The following is a 26,485-nucleotide window of genomic DNA, read 5'->3' as shown; positions in this document are numbered from 1 at the left end:
AACCACAGTAATGTGGGGTCACTATAGTAACAGCAGTAGTGTGGGGTCACTATAGTAACAGCAGTAGTTTGGGGTTACTACAGGAACAGCAGCAGTGAGAGGTCACTATAGTAACAGCAGTAGTGAGGGGTCACCATGGTAAGGACAGTAGTGAAAGGTCTCTATGGTAAAGAGAGTAGTGAATGGTAAACACAGTGGTGTGGGGTCACTATAGTAACCACAGTAGTGTGGGGTCACTATAGTAACAGCTGTGGTCAGAAGTCACTATGGTAACAGCTGAAACAGTTCAGCATTGATTGGTTCACTGTCTACAGAACTCTTTGACCTCACTGTGAAGGAACAGAGAGGAAGAGAGAGTAAAAGAGTGAATGAGCAAAAGAAAGAGAGGGAGGTAGAACTGAAGGAAAAGGACATAAGAAAAAAGACGGAAAAGATGACCACAAGAACCATGCACTAAATTATACTAAACTCACTGTCCCGTCTCTCTCTTTCTCTCTCTCTCTCTCGTCTGACTAACACTAGTCTAAATTCCTCAACTCCACCGCTCTGCCATCAAAGGCTTCCAACAAACACACCCCTTCACCTCCCTCCCTCCCCCCTCTCTCTCTCTCTCTCTCTCTCTCTCTCTCCCATACGCAATCACTCATTCTTTATTGTTCTACAACAAACAGAAACTAACAGCCCAGAAAAATGAGACAGGAGGCTGAAAAAAGAGCCAATGTGAATGCGGTTCAATGTGTGTGTGTGTGTGTGTGTACGTGTGTGGTTCCCCTCTCTGGATCTTGGATCCGGGAAGACCACGGGGGAGAAGACCAGCTGGGGAATTACTCACTCACACACACACACACACATTTAGGCCGTTTCAGACACTGGAAGAGCTGCCATCAGTACAGCACAAACTACCTTGTGTATATGCTCAGGTATGTGTGTCTGTGCTACTGTGTTACTGAGCATGTCACAGTGTGTGTGTTTGTAGAGGAAGACATGCACAGCTATACAATAACCAGAGTCATTAGGCTAAATATATAATTGTTTATCTCAGTTGTCTGATTCAGCTGTGTAATGTCTATCGGCAATTACCCAATGATCCATTCTCACAGTTTTACCCCTAACATCTCACCAGTGATCCATTCAGGGACCCTGTCTTGTTCCCTATAACTCATTAAAATCTGCCCCATACAGTAGTTGGTGTGCATGCATGTCCATGTTGGTCACAGTAATGGATCAGTATGTGGACCTAGAGCTTTTGTTATGCTATCCCATTTCTGTATCACTGTATAAAAGAAGCTTCATGCTGCATTTATTATAGTGAAAGTTCCTGACCAAGTGTGCACACTGCAAAAATGGTGACTTGTTATCTTAAATATAGTCAATAAATAATTTTTTACTAGACATTTTTTGATGATTTTGCTTGTTTTAAATGTGCTTGGAATCAGCAAAATTATCTGCCAGTATAGTGAGATAATCTTACTTGATAAAATGACTTTAAACTATGTCTAGAAATAAGCTAGATAATCTTATAATCAGTGCACAACCATCTCGAAATGTTAAACTCAACACACAATTGGTGACCTCACATCCACCTGGCTAATGTTAGTTACTATAATACCTACCTTTTACAGCACTAGGAGGGCATATAGGGCAAAAGTTTTTTTTCATAGTATTAAACTCTGTTTACTTTAACAGTCAAGCGCTGCCACTCGCTATCTTGGTAGGTGGCCTAACTAGCACAGCTCAGCTAAGTTCCCAACACCAGATGAAACAGTGGTGCAGGCTAAAGCTGTGTTTACATGAAGCTGTTAAAACCAAAAACGCCTTCCGTGGCTTCTGCATGACCAACAGTGGCATGTAGCCATGTACGGAAGTCCGGAGAGGCCATGAGATAGTTACAATTTTCTGAAACTTAACTTGTTATTTTGAGATAACAAAAGTTGTTATCTTAAAATATTGAGCTATTTATCTTGTGATCTCAAGATAACAAAGTTCTTATCTTGAGATAACAGTTAACTATTTTATCTCAAGATAACAAAATTGTTATCTTAAAATAACGAGTTACTTATCGATTAATTATCTTGTGATTTCAAGATAACAAAGTTGAGATAACGAGCATTATCTTGCAGTCTCAAAATAACAAAATTGAATTAATTGTCATGTTAATCATGTACCATACAGATTACCATACAGATGACAGTGAACTGATTTAAAAATGCAAAAAAAGTAGAATTACTAGTACCATAATAAGGTGTTAATTACCAATTATGGTTTTCAGCCAAATAATTAGGCCTGTCAAAATTCTTATATAATCGCCTAATCACCATTATTTAAAATTATCACAATTATTTGAGATGATCGCAATTACTGGAGTTGACTGGATGTGTTGGGTTGAGGCAAATAAATATAAATTTAAAAAAGCACCTAATGCATTCATCATGGGGCGTATGATGAAAATAATAAAAGTCCTAACTTCTAACTTGGTGCTCTAACATTTAGAGGGCAGCACATCCCTAATACACACATTAACACACACTCCAGGGCCACTGCTACCCATACAAAGCACACAAGCACACATACATACATACACACAGTCACACACACAATCAGACACTGTTGTTCCGTCAGAAGACTGGAGCGGAGCCAGCACAGCTAACAAAACTAACACTGTTTATGAGAAACGAGGAAAGAGCTGTCCAAGCAAAAGGAAAGATTATTCAGGCCTCGCTGGAGGTCCGAGCGCCATTTCCCCACACAGTGGCCCCAAAAGGTATCTGGGAACTTTGACCACTTGACCGCTGGTAAACTTTAATGCCATTCTTTAGGTTACTTCATAAAATGTTTAGCAAAATGAGATTTGTTTCAGGGAAAAACTATTTTAGTACAACATCAAACTGATGGTAGAGCCTTTGTGTGGAGGAAACCTGGAGAACAATTCTAGCCAGACTGCACTGAGGGTCCTGGAAAGCCCAGAGGTGTAAACGTCAAAGTCCGGGGCTTTAACTTACGATGGTGTCAGTGAGCTTGTGGTCATTGATGGGGTCATCAGCTCAGACATTTTGGATGTAAACCTGAATACTTTCAATAGTAAAGAATATTTTGCGTGAAAGAAAATGACAGTCTTGGAATGTTTGTTTCCTAACACAACCAACTAAACACATTTATAAGTACGGCACGAATATCCAAATACTTTTTGAGGACACTGTACAAATAAAGCTTATATATTTTGGAATATTCATGAGGATTCATAATTGTTTGCTCACTGACCACTGTCCAATCACAAACCTGCAACACTCCTTCGGTCACCACTCACCCATTGCTGACACAGGTGTTCAATTACACACAAGGTTTGAATAATCTCCACAGAAAAACATGGACCAATGGAATGGGATGTTCTGGAGCAGCTGCATATGAGCCTAAGGTCACCATGACGAATGCCAGGTGTTAGTTAGAGGGGTATATAGCCCCCCAGTATTCGGCTGTGGAGCAGTGGAACTGTGGTCTCTGGAGTGATGGAGCTCCATCCAGTACCTTTTGGATGAGTTGGAGTGATCCAGAACTGACCATCCAACATCAGTACCTGACCTCACTAATGCTCAATCAAATCCTCACAGCAATGTTCATCTAGTGTAAAGCCTTCCCAGGCTTAGTAGAGGCTGCTACTGCAGCAAAGAGGGACAAACTCACTATTAATACTCTTCATTTCAGAAGAAACACTGGATGAACAGGCGTCTACAAACTTTTGGACATATTGCGTGTGTTAAAGATAATTTTACTATATTCTGGGTTCTTGTCTGTAGTTGCACTGAAGCTCTGCTATAGGTATGTATGTGTGCTTGATGGGGTTAAAAGCTGTATCTGGAGTTGACAAGTGGACAGGAAACACACACACACACACACACACACACACACACACACACCACACACTCTTATCACTTTCTGTCAACATCTGTGCCATCCACCACTTACACACACTTTCAGCCTCTAACTAATCTCACGCCCCCATCCTCCCCATCACCCAATGCACACACACACACACACACACACACACACAGACACATCTACACACACACACTCACATATGGTTTCAGACAGAAGTAAACACTAAGATTCCTACACACAGGTGCCACACACAACGACATCTGGCCATGAGAGTTTATATAAACCATCCGTGTGTGTGTGTGTGTGTGTGTGTGTGTGTGGGTGTGTGTGTGCATGCATGTGTGTGTGAGGAGAAAGCAGGTAAGGTGGATGAAATACAGTAGAAGAACGCTTAAGTAGCAAGAAGTAGAGAAAAAGAAAATAATGAGAGATTTTTTTTCACAATTTTAAAATGGCAGCTGCCTCTTACAGCTGCTAACATTTAATTAAAACAGACCAATAGAAAAAATACAAAAATGACTTTTGAAAAAAATAAAATCTTGTATTATCTTACACTGAAAGTGAAGAAAGCTTCTTCCTTCTCATGGAAATGTACTTGTTATGGAGATCTGAGGTTTTATATATGTAGTGATGTGTCTGCAACATCACTGGACAGAGACAACCCAGGCCATCCTACTCATCCAACAAGGGCAATTGTGTTCTTATGTTGTGTCTCTAAAAATTCTGGTTCCATTGACTTACATTAAAAGTTAAGTATGTTTTTTCCTTCTCCTGTAAAGTTATCATTTTGGATATATATATATATATACAGAGAGAGAGAGAGAGAGAGAGAGAGGGAGAGAAAGAGAGAGAGAGAGAGGTAGCAACAAAAAAGGTACAAAAACAGGTACAAAAACAGATTTTCCACATATGAAGGCAACATTAGTCTCTCTCTCTTTCTCTTTCTGCCCCTCTCTTTCCCTCTCTTTCACTCTCCATCTCTTTCTTTCTTCCTCTCTCTCTCTCTCTCTCTCTCACTGTCACATTCTCTTTCTCTTTCTTCCCCTCTCTGCTCACCCTTCTGCTCTCCTGACCCGTTTTTTTTCCTGTCGTAATATCCGGACAAATCCACAGGAATGGCTGAAACACACACATTCACACACATTCTCTCTCTCTCTCTCTCTCTCACACACACACACACACACACACACACACACTCACACACACACAAACACACAAACACACACACAGAGTTCTTCTCTCTACTCATATCACAGAATGTTACAATGTGCAAATGAGCCTTTGAATAAATCAGTGTTTTTGCTCTGACCCATCACAGCTCTTGATGAGTGTTTCTGTGGCTGCTCTGATGAATCGAGGGGTTCGTGTAATCCTGGAAAAGTAAATTGTCTCTGTCAAAATAATACAGCTCATTCGTTAACCATGATACATAGGGGGGTTTATAATGTACTGCAATTTGTAATGATATATTGGAGTGTTTTGTCCATATCGTGCAGCCACAGCACGTGTGTGTGTGTGTATGTGAGTGCCCCCAGGGCTCTCCTGCACGTGTGTGATGGATGTAGGTCAGTTTGCTGCACTCAGACTGTGTGACCCCTCTGAGAACTTTAGTTATTCTGAAACACACACACACACACACACACACACACACACACGTACACACGAAAACACACCAGATCCCCTCCGGTCCGGACACGGCAGATAAGAGCTAATGTGGAAACAGTCTGACTCAGAAAGAGAAAACACAGTGAAAAAAAAACATTCTCCACACACACACACACACACCCTGGCCACTTTATTAGAAACACTCCTCCTGTAGCTCCACCTTGCTGGTGTACAGTTAAAAACTGAAGCTCATCAGTTGGTGCACAGTTTGTGTTTGTGTTCATCAATAGTTAGTTTCTGACCACAGAGCCACTTTTGGCTGGATATATTTGGCTGGTGGACCACTGTCAAGTAGCTGCTAAAGGTGTAGCTCATAAAAGGCAACTGAGTGGAAGCAAAGGGTAGGTGTTTCTAATAAAATGGCCAGCAAGTGGAAGAACAAGGTTAGTGTTTCTAATAAAGCGGCCAGTGAGTGCAAGGTGGGTGTACAAGGTGGGTGTTTCTAATGAAGTGGTCAGTCGTGGAAATACAAAGTAGGTGTTTCTAATAAAGTGGCCAGTGGGTGGATGCACAAGGTAGGTGTTTCCAATAAAGTGGCCAGTGAGTGGAAGCACAAGATAGGTGTTTCCAATAATGTGGCCTGATAAAGAGAGATGAAGTACAAGATGAAGTAGAGAGATGAAGAGATGAAGTACAAGATAGGTGTTTCTTACAAAGTGGTCAGTAGTGGAAGTACAAGGTAGGTGTTTCTTACAAAGTGGCCAGTGAGTGGAAGTACAAGGTATGTGTTTCTAATAAAGTGGCCAAAGAGTGGAACTACAAAGTAAGCATTTCTAATAAAGTGGCCAGTGGGTGGATGCACAGGGTAGATGTTTCCAATAAAGTGGCCAGTGAGTGGAAGCACAAGATAGGTGTTTCCAGTAAAGCGGCCAGTGAGTGGAAGTACAAGATAGGTGTTGGCATTGTCCAGCTACACTCTTTGTAGTCCTATGAGGGTGATGTCTATGGTTTACATCACTTCTTTCTGTCACTAAATTAGATTCAATTGGCAGATGAGTTGATGATAGATTTACTGGCGTGAACTGTGTCAAGTATAACACTGCCAAAGTAAAGTTTAACCATTTGATCCAAACATAGTCAGCAAATGTTTTAGCAGCAGTAGTTAAAAACAGAGCAATAATGAGTATGAGAGCAACACTAATGACAGTAAAACAACAACAGTAAAGGTAAAAACAACAACTACAGCAATATTAATGGCAGTATTAATAATAATAACATCAAAAATAACAACAGTAACATCATCAATATCAATTACATTATTATCACTATCACAGCCATTAGAATTACTTTTAGCAAACCAACAGCATATACTGAACTTTTTCCTCACAGTGGGGTCTCTCTCTCTCTCTCCTCATCCTACAGAGAGACACACAACAGCCCTTCAGCTCCAATGACATCATCCCTCTCTCTTCCACTCCCACGTCTGCACTCCTTTTCCTCCCTCCCTCTCTCACTCTTTCTCGTGTCACTCATGACTACTCCCTCTTTCCCCAGTGGAAAAATCAAACTCTTTAATGTATGATGATGCATTATGCAGAAACTATGTTAACTTTTTTTATTTTCAATTAAAAAAACATTCAGAAACAACACACACTCTCTCACACTCCTTCACACACACTGCTACTGTAGACAAAACTGTGTACAAATAAACATATTTCTCCCACTCTCTCTCTCCACTTCTTTCCTGTGAAGAAAAGCAAATATGTTCCTGAGTGTTCAAGTGAACAAAACCTGAGATAACAACCTCTTCTGAGGAGCTGAATCACTGCTGGAATCTAATTATTGTTGAGTTTAACAGTCTGGAGAGGCTTCATTAAGAGAGGAATTTGGACAAAGTGGTTTCAGGTTTATCTCTCCGTGTGGACCAAACCCCCCACAATGATGCCTGAACATTTCATGGCTGTGGGGACATTTGTCTGCTCTTCACAAGGAACAATGCCTTTTCCCCTAAAAATGTAGCTTTAATTAGAAGAAGCAAACAATGCCAAAGCTGATATTTTTGGTATCATGTGTTTAGTGAGCAAGAAGAATTTGGTTTGGTTAAGGTAAGGTTTGGGTTAGGTCAGCATCGGCCAAAGTTACCCTAACCCCACCCCCTCACCAAATAAGAGGGCAAACATAATTTTACAATACTCAGTTGCAGTTATTGCTGCACAACTGGGTCACACCATATACTGAAAGCAAAGCTTCACATACTTTTGCTACTCATAGATCTGCAATACTGGATCATTTTCCTCAATAAATAAACGGCCAAGTCTACTATTTTTGCCTCATGTGTTTAATTTGGTTCTCTTTATCTACTATTAGAACTTTTGATGAAGTTTTAGGTCAAATTTATGCAGAAATATAGAAAATTCTAAAGGGATCACAATCTTTCAAGCACCACTGTATCTGGTCTTGTGGTCAGAAACTGGCACAGGCACTGTGGTCAGTAATTGTGCATCCATATAATGGACCTATAAGGTAGACGGAGCTCATAAAATGGAAGTACAAGGCAGAGGTTTCTAATAAAGTGGACAGTGAGTGTTTTGGTGAATAGTTCTAGAATTCTCGGTACAGTTCTAGAAGACATTCATCTATTGTAAGAGAGAATAAAGGCCTTTATGACATCACAAAGCCCCATTCCATTGTGACAGTGACATAAAAGGGTTAGAATGGTTTAATAGTTAAAACTACTCTTTACATAATAGTAAACAAAATGATAAACAGTGCTGTAGCAGTGTGGTTGTACACCTATACAGTGGCCATGTAAGGTCAGAAGAGCTCATAAAGCATTAAACAAGGTCTAATAACATAATAAACAACCCGTGTCTAAGGTTGGCAAAGTAGAACCTCCCCATAGATCATCACACTTTACTCTGTGAACCAGCCAACCAGCCAAGCTGTGTGTGCATCTCTCATTGATCACACTCCAGACGTGAAGCCCGACTGGGCCAGTAGGGCAGCCGGCTGGACATCACCAACCAGCCAAGGACAGACAGAAAGTGTAGACTACATGAACAGGGTCGTCAAATCGAATCTCCAAGCCCGGGACAAACAGAGAATTTCAGACCACCCATTTCAAACCCCCTTCGCCCAGCAAAACAAGCTACACAAACACGACTCAGCCCAGACCAGAACCTGACGCTCTACTTACATTACAGTGTTTTTCACTCCGGCACCATTGATTTCTATAGAGACGGGCTGCAGTCCTGTGCAGGGGTTTGCAGCGGAGCAAAGAGAGCTAAAAAAGTTGAGAATTTCTGAAATTTATGCAAATAATATGCATAATAATATTCCAGCCAGTGGCCAACTAGATTGTTTATTTATTGATCTTTACTTACAGAGCACTTTTCACACTGGTGGCAGCTCAGATCAAAAGATGGAGAAGTTAGCAGGAGATAATTACAAAACTGGAAAACTGTATTTAGGCCTAGAATGCCGACCATTACACTGGTTCATTTTTCATTTTTCTAAACAATATTAGGCTCGTATTCCCCTGTGTTTCACTGTGGAGCATAACTAGACTAAAGCACTTTTACTCTGGATAGCTAACCTTGCTTGTATTTTAGCAATTATAGCATTGCTAACACTTAGCAAGGGAAACAATTTGCTTCTCTAATGAAAATGTAGCCTAGCCTAACAACTGTGATGTGTAGACATCACACAGCACATCAACAACAACGTCAAAGGTCAGTATCGCTGCTGCAGAAGCGTTTTTCTCTGAGGTGAAACAAGCTAACTATGCTAAAATAAGCTAACTATGCTAAATGTCTTGGTTGGATCCAATTGTTTCCCTGAAACGCTTTGTTTCACAAAAATTACAAACAACTACATGTCAGATCACAGGGTATAAACTGTTTTAACTACTTTCATGCTATTTATTACTGTTTTGTTGACTAGGTTAAGATTCCTGCAAGCTACATCATTAGTAGGGGTGGGAATCTTTAGGCACCTCACGATTCGATTCGATTACGATTCAGAGGGCTGCGATGCGATTATGAAATGCTTATCGATGCATCTCGATGCATCTTATTTTCTATATAGCATTTATATTTTCTCACTGTGTGAGCTGATGTTTCAAGTTTATTTGTCACTTGCACAACATATCAGGACATTTATGCACTGAAATGCTTGTGGTCAGGCTCAGGTAGTCACTCTGCATAAAGTAAATAAGTAAAAATAAAAACCAACTGAAATTAAATATACACTAAATATATACAGAATGTAGAGACAATATACATTTTAAAGTGACTAAGTGACTCAGTGTTATTGTTATTTAAAGTGACTTGGTACTTTTAAAGCAAAGTATTTGTCATGATCCATAATGAATTTACTTCCAATATCTTTTTTAATAAAACAAATGGAAGTGATGCGGCAGGTGAACTAGAAGGCTCTCATTCAGTGCTCTTGTTTGGAGCATGAGAAGCTGCTGCTACTCATCTGCGATAAAATGCGCAGTTACGGTGAAATAAGATCCAGTGGTGATGGATGACCCCGCAGCACATGTTACAGCTATTCTACCCGTTTTCTTTAGTGATTTTATAACTTCGGTTTTGGTCTGGTTGTAGAGACGGAGGGGGGATCGCTGTGTCAGTAAAGTATCTTCGAGACGGGTCGTGTGCAGCATAGCGCGAAAGCCCTGTTTCGCAACGACTGAGAACCGGTGTGCAGACTGCAGGTCACATAGCAGCGATGCGTTATTCGCGTTTATAAGCAGCGTAGTTGGTTTCCTGGTATGTAAATCTGCAACGAGAGACTGTCAAACACTAAAAAGTGGCGAAGTTGAAGTCAGCTTCTCTTTCGAATTCTCCCATTCCACATTAAATGGTGCCGCATTTACATTCGGCGCCTCAGTCAGAATTTAACGTGGAACGGGTAAATTCGAACGAGAAGCTGGAGAATAAGAAGCGACTTCGGCCTTGTTAAACAGTCGAACATTGAGAGACATTTAACTGATCAACTTCTGAGGAAAGGTTTTCTGGTGGAGATGGGAGGAAAGCGGCTGTAGGCGAAGTAAATCTGCGCTCTCGTTTATATTGTTTAGTCTATACTAGGACATCAGCACATACTGAGACATACTGGACATTACATGTTGTGGCTCCCAAGGTGGTTTGGCTTTTGTTGAAGGACAAAATGTCTCTTCTTATCATTTGTGTTGTGACTCCTGATCTAACCTGGCTTTAATGCAGAGGGAGCCGGTCGGATTTCTCACTCATCCAGTAGTGTTTTTGTTATGTGCCGCCACAGACTGTCCGGGCGCTGCACTTACCCACTTCCAAGTTCCGCCTTTTGCGTTCCGTCAACATTACGTTATAAATTAAATATTTAGAAAATCGATTTTTGACATTTGTGAATCGGTTCAGATCGTTCACGTCCGCATCGCGATGCATCTAAGAATCGATTTTTTCCTGCACCCCTAATCATTAGCATTATACTGTTGCCAGCTAGCTTCGTTTAGCTGCTTGGACCTTGTGTTGAAAAGATGGAGAAGTTAGCAGGAGATAATTACAAACCTGGAAAAAAAATGTATTTAGGCCTAGAATGCCGACCATTACACTGGTTCATTTTTCATTTTTATAAACAATATTAGTCCCCTGTGTTTCACTGTGGAGCATAACTAGACTAAAGCACTTTTACTCTGGATAGCTAAATTTGCTTGTTTTTAGCAATTTTAGCATTTTGCAAGGGAAACAATTTGCTTCTCTCTAATGAAAATGTAGCCTAGCCTAACAACTGTGATGTGAAGACATCACACAGCACATCAACAACAACGTCAAAGGTCAGTATCGCTGCTGCAGAAGCGTTTTTCTCTGTGGTCAAACAAGCTAACTATGCTAAAATAAGCTAACTATGCTAAGTGTCTTGGTTGGATCAAACTGTTTCACTGAAAGACGGCTCTGAAACGCTTTGTTACACAAAGACTACAAACAACTACATGTCGGATCACAGGGTATAAACTGTTTTAACTACTTTTCTTTTTTTTATTATTGTTTTATTGATTAGGTTGAGACTTCCTGCAAGCTACATCATTAGCATTATACTGTTGTCAGCTAGCTTTGTTTAGCTGCTAGGACCTTCTCTCGCCTTGTACTTTTAAACTGCCATTGGTTTTCTCACATTTTCACTCTCTTGCTCTTTTTCTTTCCTCTTTCCAGTACACTTGAGTTCAAATGACGCACGATCATGCTTGACCGTACACTTTCACCACTGACCGTGGAAAAAATTTTCTGATGTTTCAAATCTAGCGGGACCAAACAACAATGACCAAATAATAGGTTGGTCAACAAGCAGATGTGAACTGTGAAACTGTCATACGCCTATTTTTCTGATCTCAGAGAAAGGAATAACAGAAGAAAGCAGGAAAATGAAATATTCTCAATACTTTCTGCGTAGTTAATTTCCCAGAGGTAAAATGTTTTGCCTAAGATTGTCTCAAAGAAATAAAGCAGGTCTCGATATTGTCAATATTGATTTCTGGATTGTTTCTCCTAAAACCCCTTAGGAGAAAAGAGGTGATTAAAATCAGGGTTTCATTGTAAGAAGTTCTGGAGATCAATAAGAAAAACAAGAGTTCTCTTTACTGAAAGACTGCTGTTATAAACACCGATCAGGCATAACATTATGACCACCAGCTCAGTGTCCATTTTATCAGCTCCACTTACTATATAGGTGCACTTTGTAGTTCTACAGTTACAGACTGTAGTCCATCTGTTTCTCTACTTTGTTAGCCCCCTTTTACCCTGTTCTTCAGTGATCAGGACCCCCATGGACCCTCACAGAGCAGGTACTATTTGGGTGGTGGATCATTCTCAGCACTGCAGTAACACTGATGTGGTGGTGGTGTGTTAGTGTGTGTTGTGCTGATACGAGTGGATCAGACACAGCAGTGCTGCTGGAGTTTTTAAACACCTCAGTGTCACTGCTGGACTGAGAATAGTCCACCAACCAAAAATATCCAGCCCACAGCGTCCTGTGGGCAGCGTTCTGTGACCACTGATGAAGGACTAGAGGATGATTAGCTCATACTGTACAGGAAAAGATGAGCTATTGTCTCTGGCTTTACATGTACAGGGTGGACCAACAACGCAGGTGCGTCTAATAGAGTGGACAGTGAGTGGACACGCTCAGAAAAAAGGTCTGAAATTATATAAAGAAATTATATTTTCTAAATTGTATTAACTCCACACGCCCCGTCTCGTCTCCAGGCTTTTTATTTTATTGTTCTTTTTTAAAACATTATGTCATAAAAAGGTACAAATACGAACTTTTCACCTGGAAAAAACTTATTTAAGGTTCACAATTGGACTTTAAAACCACTGTTGTACCTTTGAGGGAACATTTACATTGTATGTACTTTGATGAATGAAACATGTACCTGCACAGAACCTTTATTTCTAACAGTAAACATGAGATGAAGAGGAGATCTCTTTTAGAATATTTCTTTCCTCTGGCTTGTCTGTCTCCCTCTTTCTCTCACACACTAATGCTGTTTTTCACAGTGAAATGAGACACAGCACAACAGGCTGGAGGATCCACACTGCAACACTCAACTCAGCAAAAACTGTGAAAAATCATACTCGGCGAAATCTGTACCCAGTTAAAACTGAACCACACATCCTGTTCCATATTAAACGCCATTAAGACATTTGTCAGAAGCATAAAAGCAGCAGCTGAGCGAACATTTCAGCGACAGATTTTAGTTTCAGACTGTAATTGCAAGTCGTCTCTAAGTAGGAAACATGATCACACCGTAACATTATAGCTTGACTTCCCGCACACACTCAGCCTATTCCTGGACATTTCAGCACTAATAACAACTGAAAGTCCATTTTTAATCTGGAACAGGGCCTGTATTGAGCCTAAACCCTTGTGGGGTGTTCAGGTCTGTGGGACTCATTTTCAATGTTTACCAAAAGAAAAAATGATGCGATTTATTATTATTTCAACCTCAGATTTTTGGCCTTTGCTCATTTTCTGCGAAGAACATATAAAATAACCCATTTTCAGTGTCTTCACTCTGTTCACCCCCCACACATTTATATTACACATGTGGTGTTGGGTGAACCTGCAGGGAATAAAAGTGTGGAGGTGCAGTGTCCTTCACTCTGTTCTCCTCCTACATGGCCTGCTGTTAGTGTGTGTGTGTCTGTGTGTGTGTGTTTGTATATGTGTGTGTGTGAGGGTGGACAACATGGACAGGCTGCTGACTGGCTACAGCTGCTAAAGGAGAACCCTATGCTGACCACTTGTGATATTTTAAACATCTGGTATTTTTACATAAACTGTTATGGCTGTATTGATTTAAAAAAACAATAATGCGGTGGGGTCCACCAGACCACTGAGTAACAAACACATCAACACAACACAAGAGTTAAAGGAACAGTTTTGCAAAAAATTACAATTAGTTTTCCACTGGCATGGATTTTACAATACAGTTTTCAGTTTTTGCAACAGAATGGCTGCAATGAAGGTGTGTTGGGAATGTACCAGGTTTTGAGAGTGGAAAAAAAAACAAAAAACATTGTTATCAATAAAAATGGACAAGAACCCTTTCATACTGCTGAAACGACGGGACTGGATTGTTCACCGACACTGGCTGCATACGTATAATGTAGTTATGTTATAACTGAAGTTTGGGGGGAAGAACATGGCTGAAACCCCTCCTTCTTCCAATCTAACACCCTATAAATTTACATCCTCACCTTCCGCTCCCGTGATGAAGTGTTCACAATCCTCACCACCACCCTATATCCTCCCTGTTCCTCAGTCCTACATCACTTCTACTATAGCTATGAGGGGGTCCGGCCTCCTAGCTACAGGCAGAAGCTGCCCAGAACTCCACCTCAAGTTCTCAGAGTTCTCCCCCTCCCTCAATCAGTCTTCCCTCATACTACCACCACCATGTTGAAGGCTTTGTCTGAACTCACACACTCAACATTGTAATTCTTGGAGATAATAAGTGTTTTTCTGAATGTGAGTTCCTGGGAGCTTTCAAATAGACCTCAGTGCAGGTATTTCATGACCCATGCTGACGGTAATGCTGTGCTAACTATACTGGGACAACAGACGGCTGCAAATACGTGTGCACTGTTGGAATTTTGGGTGCAATGTTAGCACATTCTATGTTTGCATACTTTGGATTATGGCCAAGCATACGAGGACGTTTTGTCTACTGATGAATTCTATGGAGTATTTAGAACAAAAGTACATCGTTCATTAAAACTTCACTGTTCAATTCAGTGTTTAAAATCTGTAGACATGGAAGGAGGACGCCAGGCTCCAGGCTGCTGGATCAGGAAGAGAGTGAAAGTGAGACAGACACCCTCTTTTGTTTGGGTGAACAAATAAGGTCATGTTCTTTCACACAGCAAAAAACAAAAAAATACTGGAATAATACAGAGACCACCATACACACACACACACACACACACACACACACACACACATACACACACACACACACAGGGACAAAGTGTCCCAACACCAACTCCAGAGCATCTCTATCCTTCTCACTCTGTCTGACTGTGCAGGAATCCGGAAGAATAACAGAGTGGGGGGATGAGAATGACAATGAGAGAGACATAGAGAGAGAAAAAGAAAGAAAGAAAGAAAGAAAGACAACAGAAATAACGAGAATAAGGGAGAGTCAGAGAGAACGAAAAAAAGAAAGAAAGAAATTGAAAGCATGAGAGAGACAGGAGAATTAGGAGAAAGAGACACAAAGAGAGAGAAATAATGAAGTGAGAGAAAAGATAGAAAGTGAGAGAAAGAGAATGACTGAGAGAGAGAGAAGGAGTGAAAGAGATGAGAAAAGATGAGAGAGAAGAGAGACAGATAATGGAAGAGAGAGGGAGAAATACAGGGACAGATAAAGAAAAGATAAAGAAAGAAAAGAGAAAAGAAAGAGAGACACAAAGAGAGGGAAGAAGGAGAGGGAGAGAGAAATACAGAGAGAGGGAGAAAGAGAGAGAGAGAGGGAGAGAGAAAGACAGAGAGAGGGAGAAAGAGAGAGAGAGAGAGAGAGAGAGAGAGAGAGTGAGAGAGAGAGGTAAAAGGGTCTTTGTTGACAAAAACAGGCAGCGTACTTGTTTTTCAGGAGTTTTCGAGTAAGTCTCTGTGAGTGTGTGTAAAAGAGAGAGTCAACATGTTTTCAGAATCACCAACACACGCACAACATGATGGGCTCCAGATGTGGGCTACTCTCTCTCTCTCTCTCTCTCTCTCTCTCAGCTGCTCCAGAGCGTCCCCTTCTATTGGTCAATGCTTTTCTATAGAGATTATACAAACTTGCTGTGTCAGCAGTGGGAGCACCTTAAAGCAGCCGAATTCACGCGTGAGAAGTGCCGTCTGTACATTTTTGGACATAAAGTGTAGATGGGATTTAAACGGGAAACCAGACCAGATCGTCCAGCAGCCCTGAGGTCATTTTTAGGCGAGTCAGTGGCATACGTCAGCCAAAAATCTCCCACTCTCGCCCAATCTCCAGTCCAAAATGTAGTTGATCAGCCAAGACTTGTTTGGTGTCTGAAGTTTGCTTCTTTAGCTCTGCACTGGAGCTACGAGGCAAATGCAGCTAACAAGTAAAAGCATCACCACCTTCCTGCACCTACACTTTCAGAAATAAAGGTACTAAACTTGGGGTGGTACTAAACCACTAAGGTGGTTCCCTCGAGGGTACATCTCAGTACCTTTAGTCAGGGAGCATAACTGAACCATAATCCACTGAAATGATGTTGTGTATTGAATCGACACCCCCCGTCTCATCTCCAGCCACTGGTCACCTGTTAAACCATTAGGATCCTTTACATTGTAATATCAACCAATTAAAAAAGCCAAAAACACATGAGAAAACCATCAGGAACCACCAGAAACACGGGGATGACGTTTCTTTATTTATGTCGTTTCTATGACTACATCACTCCTTTCCTGCGTGACCTCAAACCTCACCCACTCAGAGAGTGGGAGTGTCCACTAGTGAGCTAGAGAGTGAGAGAGTGAGTCTCTGCGAAATGAAACTGCAGCGGCCTTGGAGAGCAGCACAGATAGCATTTCCATCTCTCTCTCTCTCTCTCTCTCTCTCTCTCTCTCACTCTCTCGTTCTGTGATGCTTTACTGGCATGAATGTAATGAGATACACTGTCGCCAAAGCAGTTAACAATAAACATGTAAACACAAATAAGAGAAAAAAAATTTGACACAGATTCTTTTCAGGAACACTTGAAAAGAAGCTGTTCACCAGATTATTAGTAATCAGTAATGGAAGAGTCAAAAAGGGGTGGGGCAACTTCCCAACAAGCTGTAATCAATTATAATCAATAATAATTTGATGATTTGATCTCTCTTCTTTCTCTCTCTCTCTCCCTCTTGCTCTCCCTCTCTCTTTCTTGCTCTCTGTTAAGGGTATGATAGCATCTGACCAATGTTCCAAATATGAAATTATTATTATTATTATTATTATTATTATTACAGTTTTTCCTTTTGTCTTGATTGCTAATTGAGCAAACTGTCTTTGCGCCGGAGTGCTAAGTCTGAAACCAGTGTTTTATACACATTAGGTGGTTAATCAGTTTTACCTAGAAATGCACCTATAATGATATATGCTCATATCATTGCTTATATAGAAACATTTAAAATATTTTAGTGCAGTAGCTCTCTGGAGTTCAATGAATATCATCAAATATGAATAAAATAAATAAAATAAAAAATAAATTAACAAATATCATTGATTATTGACTGATTTTTTAAAGCAATTATCAATGACACTTCATTTTGAGTGGTCCTTTTTAGATGAAACAAACACTCAACAGACTCTCAGTAACATGTCAAACACATACGAGGGTTAGGTTTTGGGTTGAGGTTAGGGTTAGAATTAGATTAGAGCCAGGGTTAGGATTAGGTTTTGGGTTGAGGTTCAGATTAGGGTTGGGATTAGGGCCAGGGTGAGGGTTAGGTTGGGTAAGGTTAGGTTTTGTATAATAGAAGAAACATATTAACCCTTAGAAGCCCTCAGTTTGCAGGCAAAACAGCAGGTAACTTCTACGGTTTAAGCCACAGACATAAGACACACATCAGGACATTTAGCAGACTCAGACCTTACTTGGCCTTCATATTTTCCAACAAAGGGTTAAAAAAGCAACACGATTCACACATCAGATCACTCATCAGACTCTGCCCTCACCATCCTCCCGTGACCATCCATCAGCCAGCAATCCAGCTCCAAAATCACCCCAAACCCACTCACTACTGTTAAACTACATCTCTGCTTTTAGCCTTCATATTATAAACAAAGGGTTAAAAACAGCAACATGATTCACACACCAGAACACTCAGAAGAACCTGCCATCACTTTGAGAACAATGACTTTTATTCAATGTAAAATGTCCACATACTGCACTGCACTCAGTCTAATTCAACAGGTCTAATTATTCTCCCTTTGTATTGGACGCATGCAGCTGGTCAGCGCTCTTTAAGCACTACAATGATAAAATATGATCAGGTTGCCCACCTCTATCAGCCGATACCGATATGATTTCGCTGTCCCAGTACAATCAAATGTAAGTACAAAAAAATGAAACATCAGTAAAGATATCATGGAGCCTTTACCCAGAATCACTCTTCCTCTTTTCTCTCTTTATTACACTCCTGACCTAAAAAGCACATTCTTTTTTTCCGCTGGCCTCTGCAATGATATGAAATCCACTGCAACCCAATGCCTTTGACCCACTTTAGGTTTGGGATCAGGTCAAAAAGCTATTTATGTTCAATACAGCTGATCTATACAGCATCACAGCTACGTACAGTGCTTTGTGTATGTATTTGTACAGCAGCTTGTGTTGTTTTGCAATATGATTTGTCTAAATAAACTGTTTAGTAATCTGTGAAGGACGAATATACTAGAGAGACTGGCAGAAGAAAAACAGCCGTGCAGACTGCAGCAACAGACGACTGAAGAATGCTTTCAGCTTTGAGGAAAACAGATCAAGAATACTATCCAAGACATAGAAACAGATGTGTTTTAATCTGTTTTCTGTGCGTGTTGTAAAAGTTTGTCTGTCTGGTTTATTTTCTTTGTTTTTTACGTTTTTCAAACATAAATAACACATAAACATTATGGGTTAAACTCGTTAAGTGCTACACAAATAAAATTTCTGGTCTACATTGAAAAAGCCAACGAATACAAGAAGGAAGTCAGCATTGATGACAGCAAGGCCTTCGAGTGTCTTGACCACGTTAATTTATGGACTGTCCACAGGAAAATGGGAATACCAGAGCATCTCACTGGTATCTCTGGAATCTCTACACTGATCAACAAGCCACAGTGAGGACAGAAAATAGACAACCAGAATGGGTCCACATTGGAAAAGGAGTTTGACATGGCTGCATACTGTCACTATACCTATTCAACCTGTATGCAGAACATATAATGAGAGAAGCAGGACTGGAGGAAGATGATTGAGGATTTGCGATGGATGGCCCTTATAAGGAACTTTAAAGAACAGAGTTAAAAGATGGTGCTTCAACTCAATATGAAGAAGACTGAGGTTATGACGACAGGAAAGACCACTGACTTCACCATTGATGGAGAAGATGTGGACAGCTTTTGCCTACTCAGATCAATTACTAACAAGAGAAGATACAGCACTCAGGGAATATGACACCGATCGACGCTGAGCAGAACAAGAATGAAGGACCTTGAAAACATCTATAAATGCAACAATTTGTCTCTACAAACAAAGATCAGAACTGACCAGGCTATGATTTTCTCTGTGGTTCTTTATGGGTGTGAAAGCAGGACAATAAACAAGAGTGAAAAATATGGACGCCTTTCAACTTTGGTGTTGGCGAAGGCTTGTGAGAGAACTCTGGAAGGCAAAGAAAACAAATGAATGGATCCTCGATCAAATCAAGCCTCACCTCTCACTCGAAGCCCAGATAACCAAACTGAAGCTCTTACTTTGGACACATTCAGAGAAGAACCAATGCATTGGAAAAAAAATATGATGCTTGGAACAGCTGATGGTGAAAGAGGAAGAGGACGACCAGCTACAAAATGGATGGATATAATCAGAGGAATCATGAATCAGCCATTCAGAAGCCTGAAGACCCAAACAGAAGACAGGATATACTGGAGAAACACTGTCCATATGGCCGCCAGGAGCCGGAAACAACCTCACGACACTTAATAATAATAATCACTCTCGCTGCTGTCGGAACAAAACCTCTTATCTCCATTTTTGTCATTTTCCTTTTTTAGACATAGTTTAAAAATGCCTGTTGTCCTTTACATTGTGTGTAAATTTCATAATGAATGGGCCAAAAGGAATGACCTAAAATGACTTGGAAAAAATTCTGGTTCCATTCACTTACATTAAAAGTAAAGTATGTTTTTTTTGCTTTTCCTGTAAAGTTCTCATTTTGGAGATACAAGGTTTTATTCCAACAACAGCGATTTGTTTTGTCATTATGCAACACAAATAAAACCATCAGAAAACAATCTATTTTCTATGTGCTGTGTCTTCTGTAGGCTAAGCGATGCATAAAATGCATATTTAACTGATGACAAACTCCACAATAACTTTGAATGCTACTGTACTAAACAGCGTGTTTAAAATAGCAGCAGCACTGTTAATGGAGTACTAATTTGACCTGCTATTTATGACAGTATTCGTGGTTTGAGACGCAGCCGAGGAACACACACGCCCCTCAAATCACTGTGCGCGTGTCCCTACGTGAGCCTGCGAGCGAGAGAGACAGAGAGTCAGAGAGAGAGAGAGAGAAAGAGAGACAAAGAGACAGAGAGAGGGAGCGAGACTTTGGGCGTGAATCTTAAACGCTGAATGTAGTGCACAGGTTCACAAGCTTCATGTTATCAGGGTTAATTTCTCCACTTAAAACTTTAGACAACTGTAAATAATGTGGTGAATTTAAGTTATCAGTCAATTTAAGGTGGCAGTGAATTTAAGGTGGAACTGCATTTAAGGTAGCACTGAATTTAAGGTGGCACTGCATTTACAGTGACACAGAATTTAAGGTAGAACTGCATTTAAGGTAGCACTGAATTTAGGGTGGCAGTGAATTTAAGGTGGAGCTGCATTTAAGGTGGCACTGAATTCAAGGTAGAATTGCATTTAAGGGAGCAGTGAATTTAAGGTGGAACTGCATTTAAGGAAGCACCTAGCAACACTTAACCCTCCACTTGGATGCTGTAGCAACATTTTAGCTACAGTTCCACCATTTTAACGTTTTAACACAATTAGCTGGCTTTTTCAAACCAACTTGAAGTTCGTTCACAAAGTTTTCATTTCTAATTAAAATTGCAACTCCTGCAATTTGAAAGCTGCACTTTTCAGAATATGAAATAAAGTAATTAATACCAAACCGAGTATTCGCATTATTCAGACCAGCCTTAGCCCAAACATCTATACACTTAAAAAGATGGTTCTTCAAGGGTTCATTAGTAAAGGCAATTGTTCTTTATGTTCTACATAGAACCTTGTGCGTGCTTAAATGGTTCTTTGCATGGTGAAATCACTCTTCAGATTAATGGAGAATGTGTCATATATGGTTCTACATGAAACTGGCTCTATGTAGCACCCAAAAGCGTTCTTCTACAGATACAAGTTTGCCATTGTCACAACAGCAGAAGCCTTTTTGGTGCTAGATAGAACCATTTTCAAAAAAGGTTCTTTATACAACCATGTACATTACATTCCCCATCAATCAGAAGAACCATTTCACCATACAAAGAGCCATTTAGGCACGCAAATGGTTCTATATAACAGCCAGAAGGTTCTTTTATAGATACAAGTTTGACAATGTCACAATGGCAGAACCCTTTTTGGTGCTATATAGAACTATTTTCAAAAAGGTTCTTTATTGAATCATATACATTACATTCTCCATCAATCTGAAGAACCATTTCACCATGCAAAGAACCATTTGGGCAAGCAAATGATTCTATACAGAACTCAGGGTTTTAAATACAACCATCACCTTTACTAAAGAACCCTTGAAGAACCATGTTTTTAGTTGTGTAACTATACCTTTTGAGGGTTTTCTTAGAGAGGTCAAACACAAGAACACGACAGTAAAAATGCCAGAGGAGCTCTGGAACAAAGCCTCATGGACAGATGAGGCAAAGATTAACCTGCATCAGAGCAATGGAACGAGGAACGTGCGGAGAAATAAACTCTAAAGCAAACCACCTTATCTGTCCACATGGTGGCAAACGCATGAACAGCTCCCTCACCTGTTAGCCACATTAGCCTCACTGCTCCAGAAACAAACCAACTTCAGGCACAAGACATGTGCTTGAGTGACAACACTCTGGGTTAAAGGGAGGATCAGGTCAATCTGATTGCTTACTAAATTATTCCTCTAGCCTGCCGGTGACAGAATCCCTCAGTTCTGCTGTTTTTTTGTCGTTTTTTTCTCTCATGCTGTTTGAACGTTTCTGAAACCTTTATCGTTTCCTGCTCACAGATCTCAATACTTTCCAAATCAAATGAAAAACTCTGAAAAAATGAAAAGTGTGGTTACAACGACGTCACAGCGCTGTTATCGCTTAATTGGGCTGGGAGTGGAGGAGTGCAGGAAGGAGAGACACAGCATAAAAGAGTGGAACTGATTTAATCACCCAGAGCTGAACCCTGAAGCATCTGCAGCCTTAATCAAATTTTACAGACGCAGGACAGAGGACACGGTCAGAGAGAGAGAGAGAGAGAGAGAGAGAGAGAGAGAGAGAGACAACAAAGGGAATGAGTGAAAGGAAGGAGTGAGAGAGAAAGAAAGTAAGAACATAGGTCAGACAAAGAAGAGAGAGAGAGAGAGAGAGAGAAAGAAAGGAAGGACAGAGGTCAGAAAAATAAGAGAGAAAGAGAGAGAGAGGTAGAGAGAATGAGAGAGAGAGAGAGTGAGAGAGAGAGAGAGAGAGAGAGAGAGAGAGAGAGAGAGAGAGAGAATGAGAGAGAGAGAAAGGGAAAACAAAGAGGGAATTAGGGAAAGCAAGGAGAGAAAAGAAGACAAAGGACAGAGGTCAGAAAAAGCAGAGAGAGAGTGAGAGAGAGAGACAAAGAAAGAAAGAAAGAAAGAAAGAAAGAAAGAAAGAAAGGTAGAAAGAACAAGAGAGAGAGAAAGGGAGAGAGAAAAAAACAAAGAAGGGAATGAGGGAAAGGAAGGAGAGAGGGAAAGAAAGGAAGACAAAGGACAGAAGACAGAAAAAGCAGAGAGAGAGAAAGAGAGTGAGGGAGGGAGAGAGAGTGCAAGAGAAAGAGAACATGAAAGGAGGAGAGAGAACAAAGAGGGAATGAGGGATAGGAAGGAGAGAGTGAGGGAAAGAAAGGAAGACAAAGGATAGAGGTCAGAAAAAGCAGCGAGAGGGAGGGAGGGAGAGAGAGAGAGAGGAACAAAGAGGGAATGAGGGAAGGGAAGGAGAGAGAAAGAAAGGAGGATACAGTATAGGGGTGGGTGATCGGCAAAAATAAAATATTACTGTATTTATAACTCTAGATGCAACACATTTAAATATTCAGAATTTTTTATACTTTTTACTCTGCAGCTTATGCAGTTACTGTACTGGTTATTGTCGTTTACTGTTGCTCTCTACACACTCTCAGAAAAAAGGTAGTAAACTGTCACTGGGGCTGGACCCCTCCTGTCACTGGGGTGGTCCCCTCAAGGGTACATCTCAGTACTTTAGTCAGGGAACATAACTGTACCATAATCCATTATAGCCATATATTTTCTAAGCTGTATTGACTCCACACACCCCGTCTCGTCTCCAGGCTTCTTATTTTATTGTTCTTTTTTCAAAACGTTTAAAAGATATAAAAAAGATGTAAAAGATACAGTCGTGGGCTGGAGGTTAGGGAACCACCCCTGTGACCGGAACGTCGCTGGTTTGATCCCCAGAGCCGACAGTATGTGACTGAAGTGCCCTTGAGCAAGGCACCTAACCCCTGACTGCCACATACTAGTGTGTATGTGGTGTTTCACTGTACCCATGGGTCAAAAAGCGGAGGTGAAACTTCCCTGTTGTGAGACTAATAGGGTCATTTAATTTAAGGTACACAAGTGGACCTTAAAACCACTGTTGCACCTTTGAGGGAACATTTACATTGTTTGTATCTTGATAAACGGAAAATGTACCTGAATAGCACCTTTATTTCTAACAGTGAAAATGGTCTAAATCTACAATTGGTCGTTTTTGTGACGTGCAGTTGTTTGTTGCTCTAGAAGTACTGAAAATACTCACCATCTACTGAGAACAGCAATAATAATAACCTACAGTTATACTGTCCACCCCTGACACCTAACGTAGTCAGTCAGCCAAGACATGTTTGGTGTCTTATGTTTCTGTCTTTAGGTTAGCACTGGAGCTATAAGGCTAATGTAGCTAACAGGTAATGAAAGCTTATGTACACCATTTAGCATGTATGTGGCTATTATAACAAAACAGTAGTATCACCCCTCTTCAAACCTAAGTTTTGTCTGTATATTTGCCCATTTTTATAGGTAACAGAATGTCACTGGCCTCCTACATTTAATCCCATCTTCTCCATTCTGCCTCGGCCCAACAGTGCATTAGGCAGATGAAGTGCAGCAGATAAAATTTCCATTAGAAACTCAAGAAGCCCCAGGAGGGCTCCTGCCCACCCAACCACAATGACTCAGCTTAGGAATGACTCAGCGACTCAACTCAGCTAAAAACATAAATGACAAAAGAGGGCAGACTACACATTCATGGAGATGTGAGAACAGTAACTTACAAAACTTATAACAGGTGCGATAATAACCTCTAGAGGGCTCTAATAGGAGTAGTATTTGTCTAGCTGAGTTTAAGCTGTTTCTGTTTTTAGCTGGAAATTCTCCTTTATCTTCACTAACACTACGCTAACACTTGCTAATGTTGAAGCTAACTGTCACTCAGGAATAGTCAGACTTACAGAAACACAGTTTAGCAAAGGTGAATAAAGGCCACTAATCACAGATATAGAACTCTAATGCACTAGAATGTAAGCATGAAATTTACAGAGCTAGTTTCCTGGACATGGAGTCCAATTACAATGTCAGGGGTCCACTGAGAATCAGTGTTTTACCCCTACCCCTTGTTTTTGAGTGTCATCTTGCCCCTTGGAACTGAGTTACAAGTGGTAGTGATTGAAATCTTCCTCTACAAAATGGGACCCTCAAATAAAAAGAACATTACTTCATTAACAGCTACCAGCGCTGCTCTGTAGGCAACCCTGCCAGTCTGCAGTGATAGCAGAGGAGGGTAAAGTTCAGCTCCTCACTGCTGGGCTTTAGTTACATTTAGGGAATCATACGCCGTCAAAGGGGGGAGGGGGCATTTATTTATTATCACCCACCCCTAATTCTTCGGTGATATGAAGCTGAAGTCAGATATTCGCCAGCTTCTTGTTCGAATTTTCCCGTTTCCATCAAGGTTTGAGCACTTTTCAGATTAATTTAGCTAGCTAGCTACCAAGACATCAGCACACTACTGGTGAATTATCATGCTCGTTATGAAGAAAAGGACCATAATAAATTGAAACGACATTAAACTAAGATAATAAAATGGTTATCATAATTTTTAAAAGAGAAAATTCTCACATTTGTGGGTTTCTTTGGTCGCTTGTGCCGCCACCTTACCGGTTATTTTCTCATAACACTCTGTTTGCAGTGCTCCTCTGAAAAACCTCCGTTTGGAGGGCCATGTAGCCCCAACACTTCACTCTACCCCTCTATCTCAGCAAAAATCGGGACACCCTACTCCTAGGCGTCAACTGAGGGCTAAGGGCTAAGTGGTAGGGGCCAGGAGTCAAATGGGATTGGGCCTTAGTCTTGGCTTAAGCACTGTCTGAGTTTTGGTAACCGACCCTTACAGTCACCACTTTGTAAAGCACTGAATTATTATCTAGCTAGGAAGCTAACACTAATGTTATTAGCATATTTGCTAGCATTTCTGTCCTGACCAATTATGACTCAGTAGCTCCACCCTTGACGAAATCCAGCAGGATGGTTTGTTCAGTGACTCTGAAAGACTACCAAAGCTCAGGAGGCCCAGCGTGGGGGTAAAACGGAATTCGCATGAAAGGCAGATGATCTGGATATATGGGGTGGCAGGTGCAGCGTAAACGATACAGCGACATTTGAGCAAACAATTTGGATCAATTAAGCTAATCTAAAATAATCAATTAATCATCGTGTGTAGGGAATGGCAGTGGAAGCTGACACCTTCACTGTCCCTAAGGGTCAGGGGTCATAGCGGTCAGAGAGTGGCCTTCGTTGTGGGGGGTTTAGTGCTGTAAGTGGGATTTACCCAGAGATTCTTACTCGCTTAATGATACGAACCATCACGCTAGCAGCTGCTCCCACTGACCGCTGACCGCTGACACTTCTTGCCTTATAGTCTTGTATGATCTCACTCTTCACTCACTTGATACTTTATGGCAAACCTCACATAATCAAAGAAATCAGACGGTAAACTGAAAATGGACCCATACAGAGAGTAATACATTAAATTACTGAGCAAAAGTCTAGCACATTATCTGAGCAATAAATGTGCTCTAATGACACCATACATCATTAGAACTGATGCAAAGAAACATAAATACAGTAAAAAAGTACCAAGACTTTTTTGTTTTCAAAAAAGTAGTTAATACACTGCAAAAAATGATGTCTTGTCAAGTATAGTTTTCTTAAATCCAGTCAATAAATCGAATATTTCTCCTGTCGATATTGCTGTAAGCTTATTTTAAGATCATTTAATTAGTTCCAAACATTTTTTACTTGTTTTAAGTGATTTATTAAGTAAAATTATCTCAATATATCGGCAGATAAAACCTGCCAAATTATCTGCCAGTATTGTGAGATGGTGAGATCATTTTTCTTGATAAAATTACTAAAAACAGATACAAACGTGTCTAGAAATAAGCTAGATAATCTTATAATAAGTGCACAAAGA

At 40.5% G+C, this 26,485-nt stretch overlaps 1 protein-coding gene across 5 annotated transcripts in view; it reads right to left on the bottom strand.

Moving 5' to 3' along the window:
* Nucleotides 1-26,485, bottom strand: part of LOC118819779 (ral guanine nucleotide dissociation stimulator-like) — a 124,473-nt gene that overhangs the window by 34,297 nt on the left and 63,691 nt on the right. The window contains exon 1 of one of the 5 annotated variants that reach the window (XM_036587683.1): nt 4,930-5,604. The exons of the other annotated variants lie outside the window; for them this stretch is intronic. Within the exon in view, the coding sequence (XP_036443576.1) occupies nt 4,930-5,007 (78 nt within the window). The 5' untranslated portion in view covers nt 5,008-5,604. Of the gene's footprint in view, nt 1-4,929; nt 5,605-26,485 lie in introns of those variants that run through there. 5 annotated transcript variants of the gene reach the window in all.

This window comes from Colossoma macropomum, unplaced genomic scaffold (assembly GCF_904425465.1).
Source record: "Colossoma macropomum unplaced genomic scaffold, Colossoma_macropomum, whole genome shotgun sequence".
NCBI lineage: Eukaryota > Metazoa > Chordata > Actinopteri > Characiformes > Serrasalmidae > Colossoma > Colossoma macropomum.
Note: the sequence above shows the minus strand (reverse complement) of the source record. Positions and strands in the feature narration are given on the sequence as shown.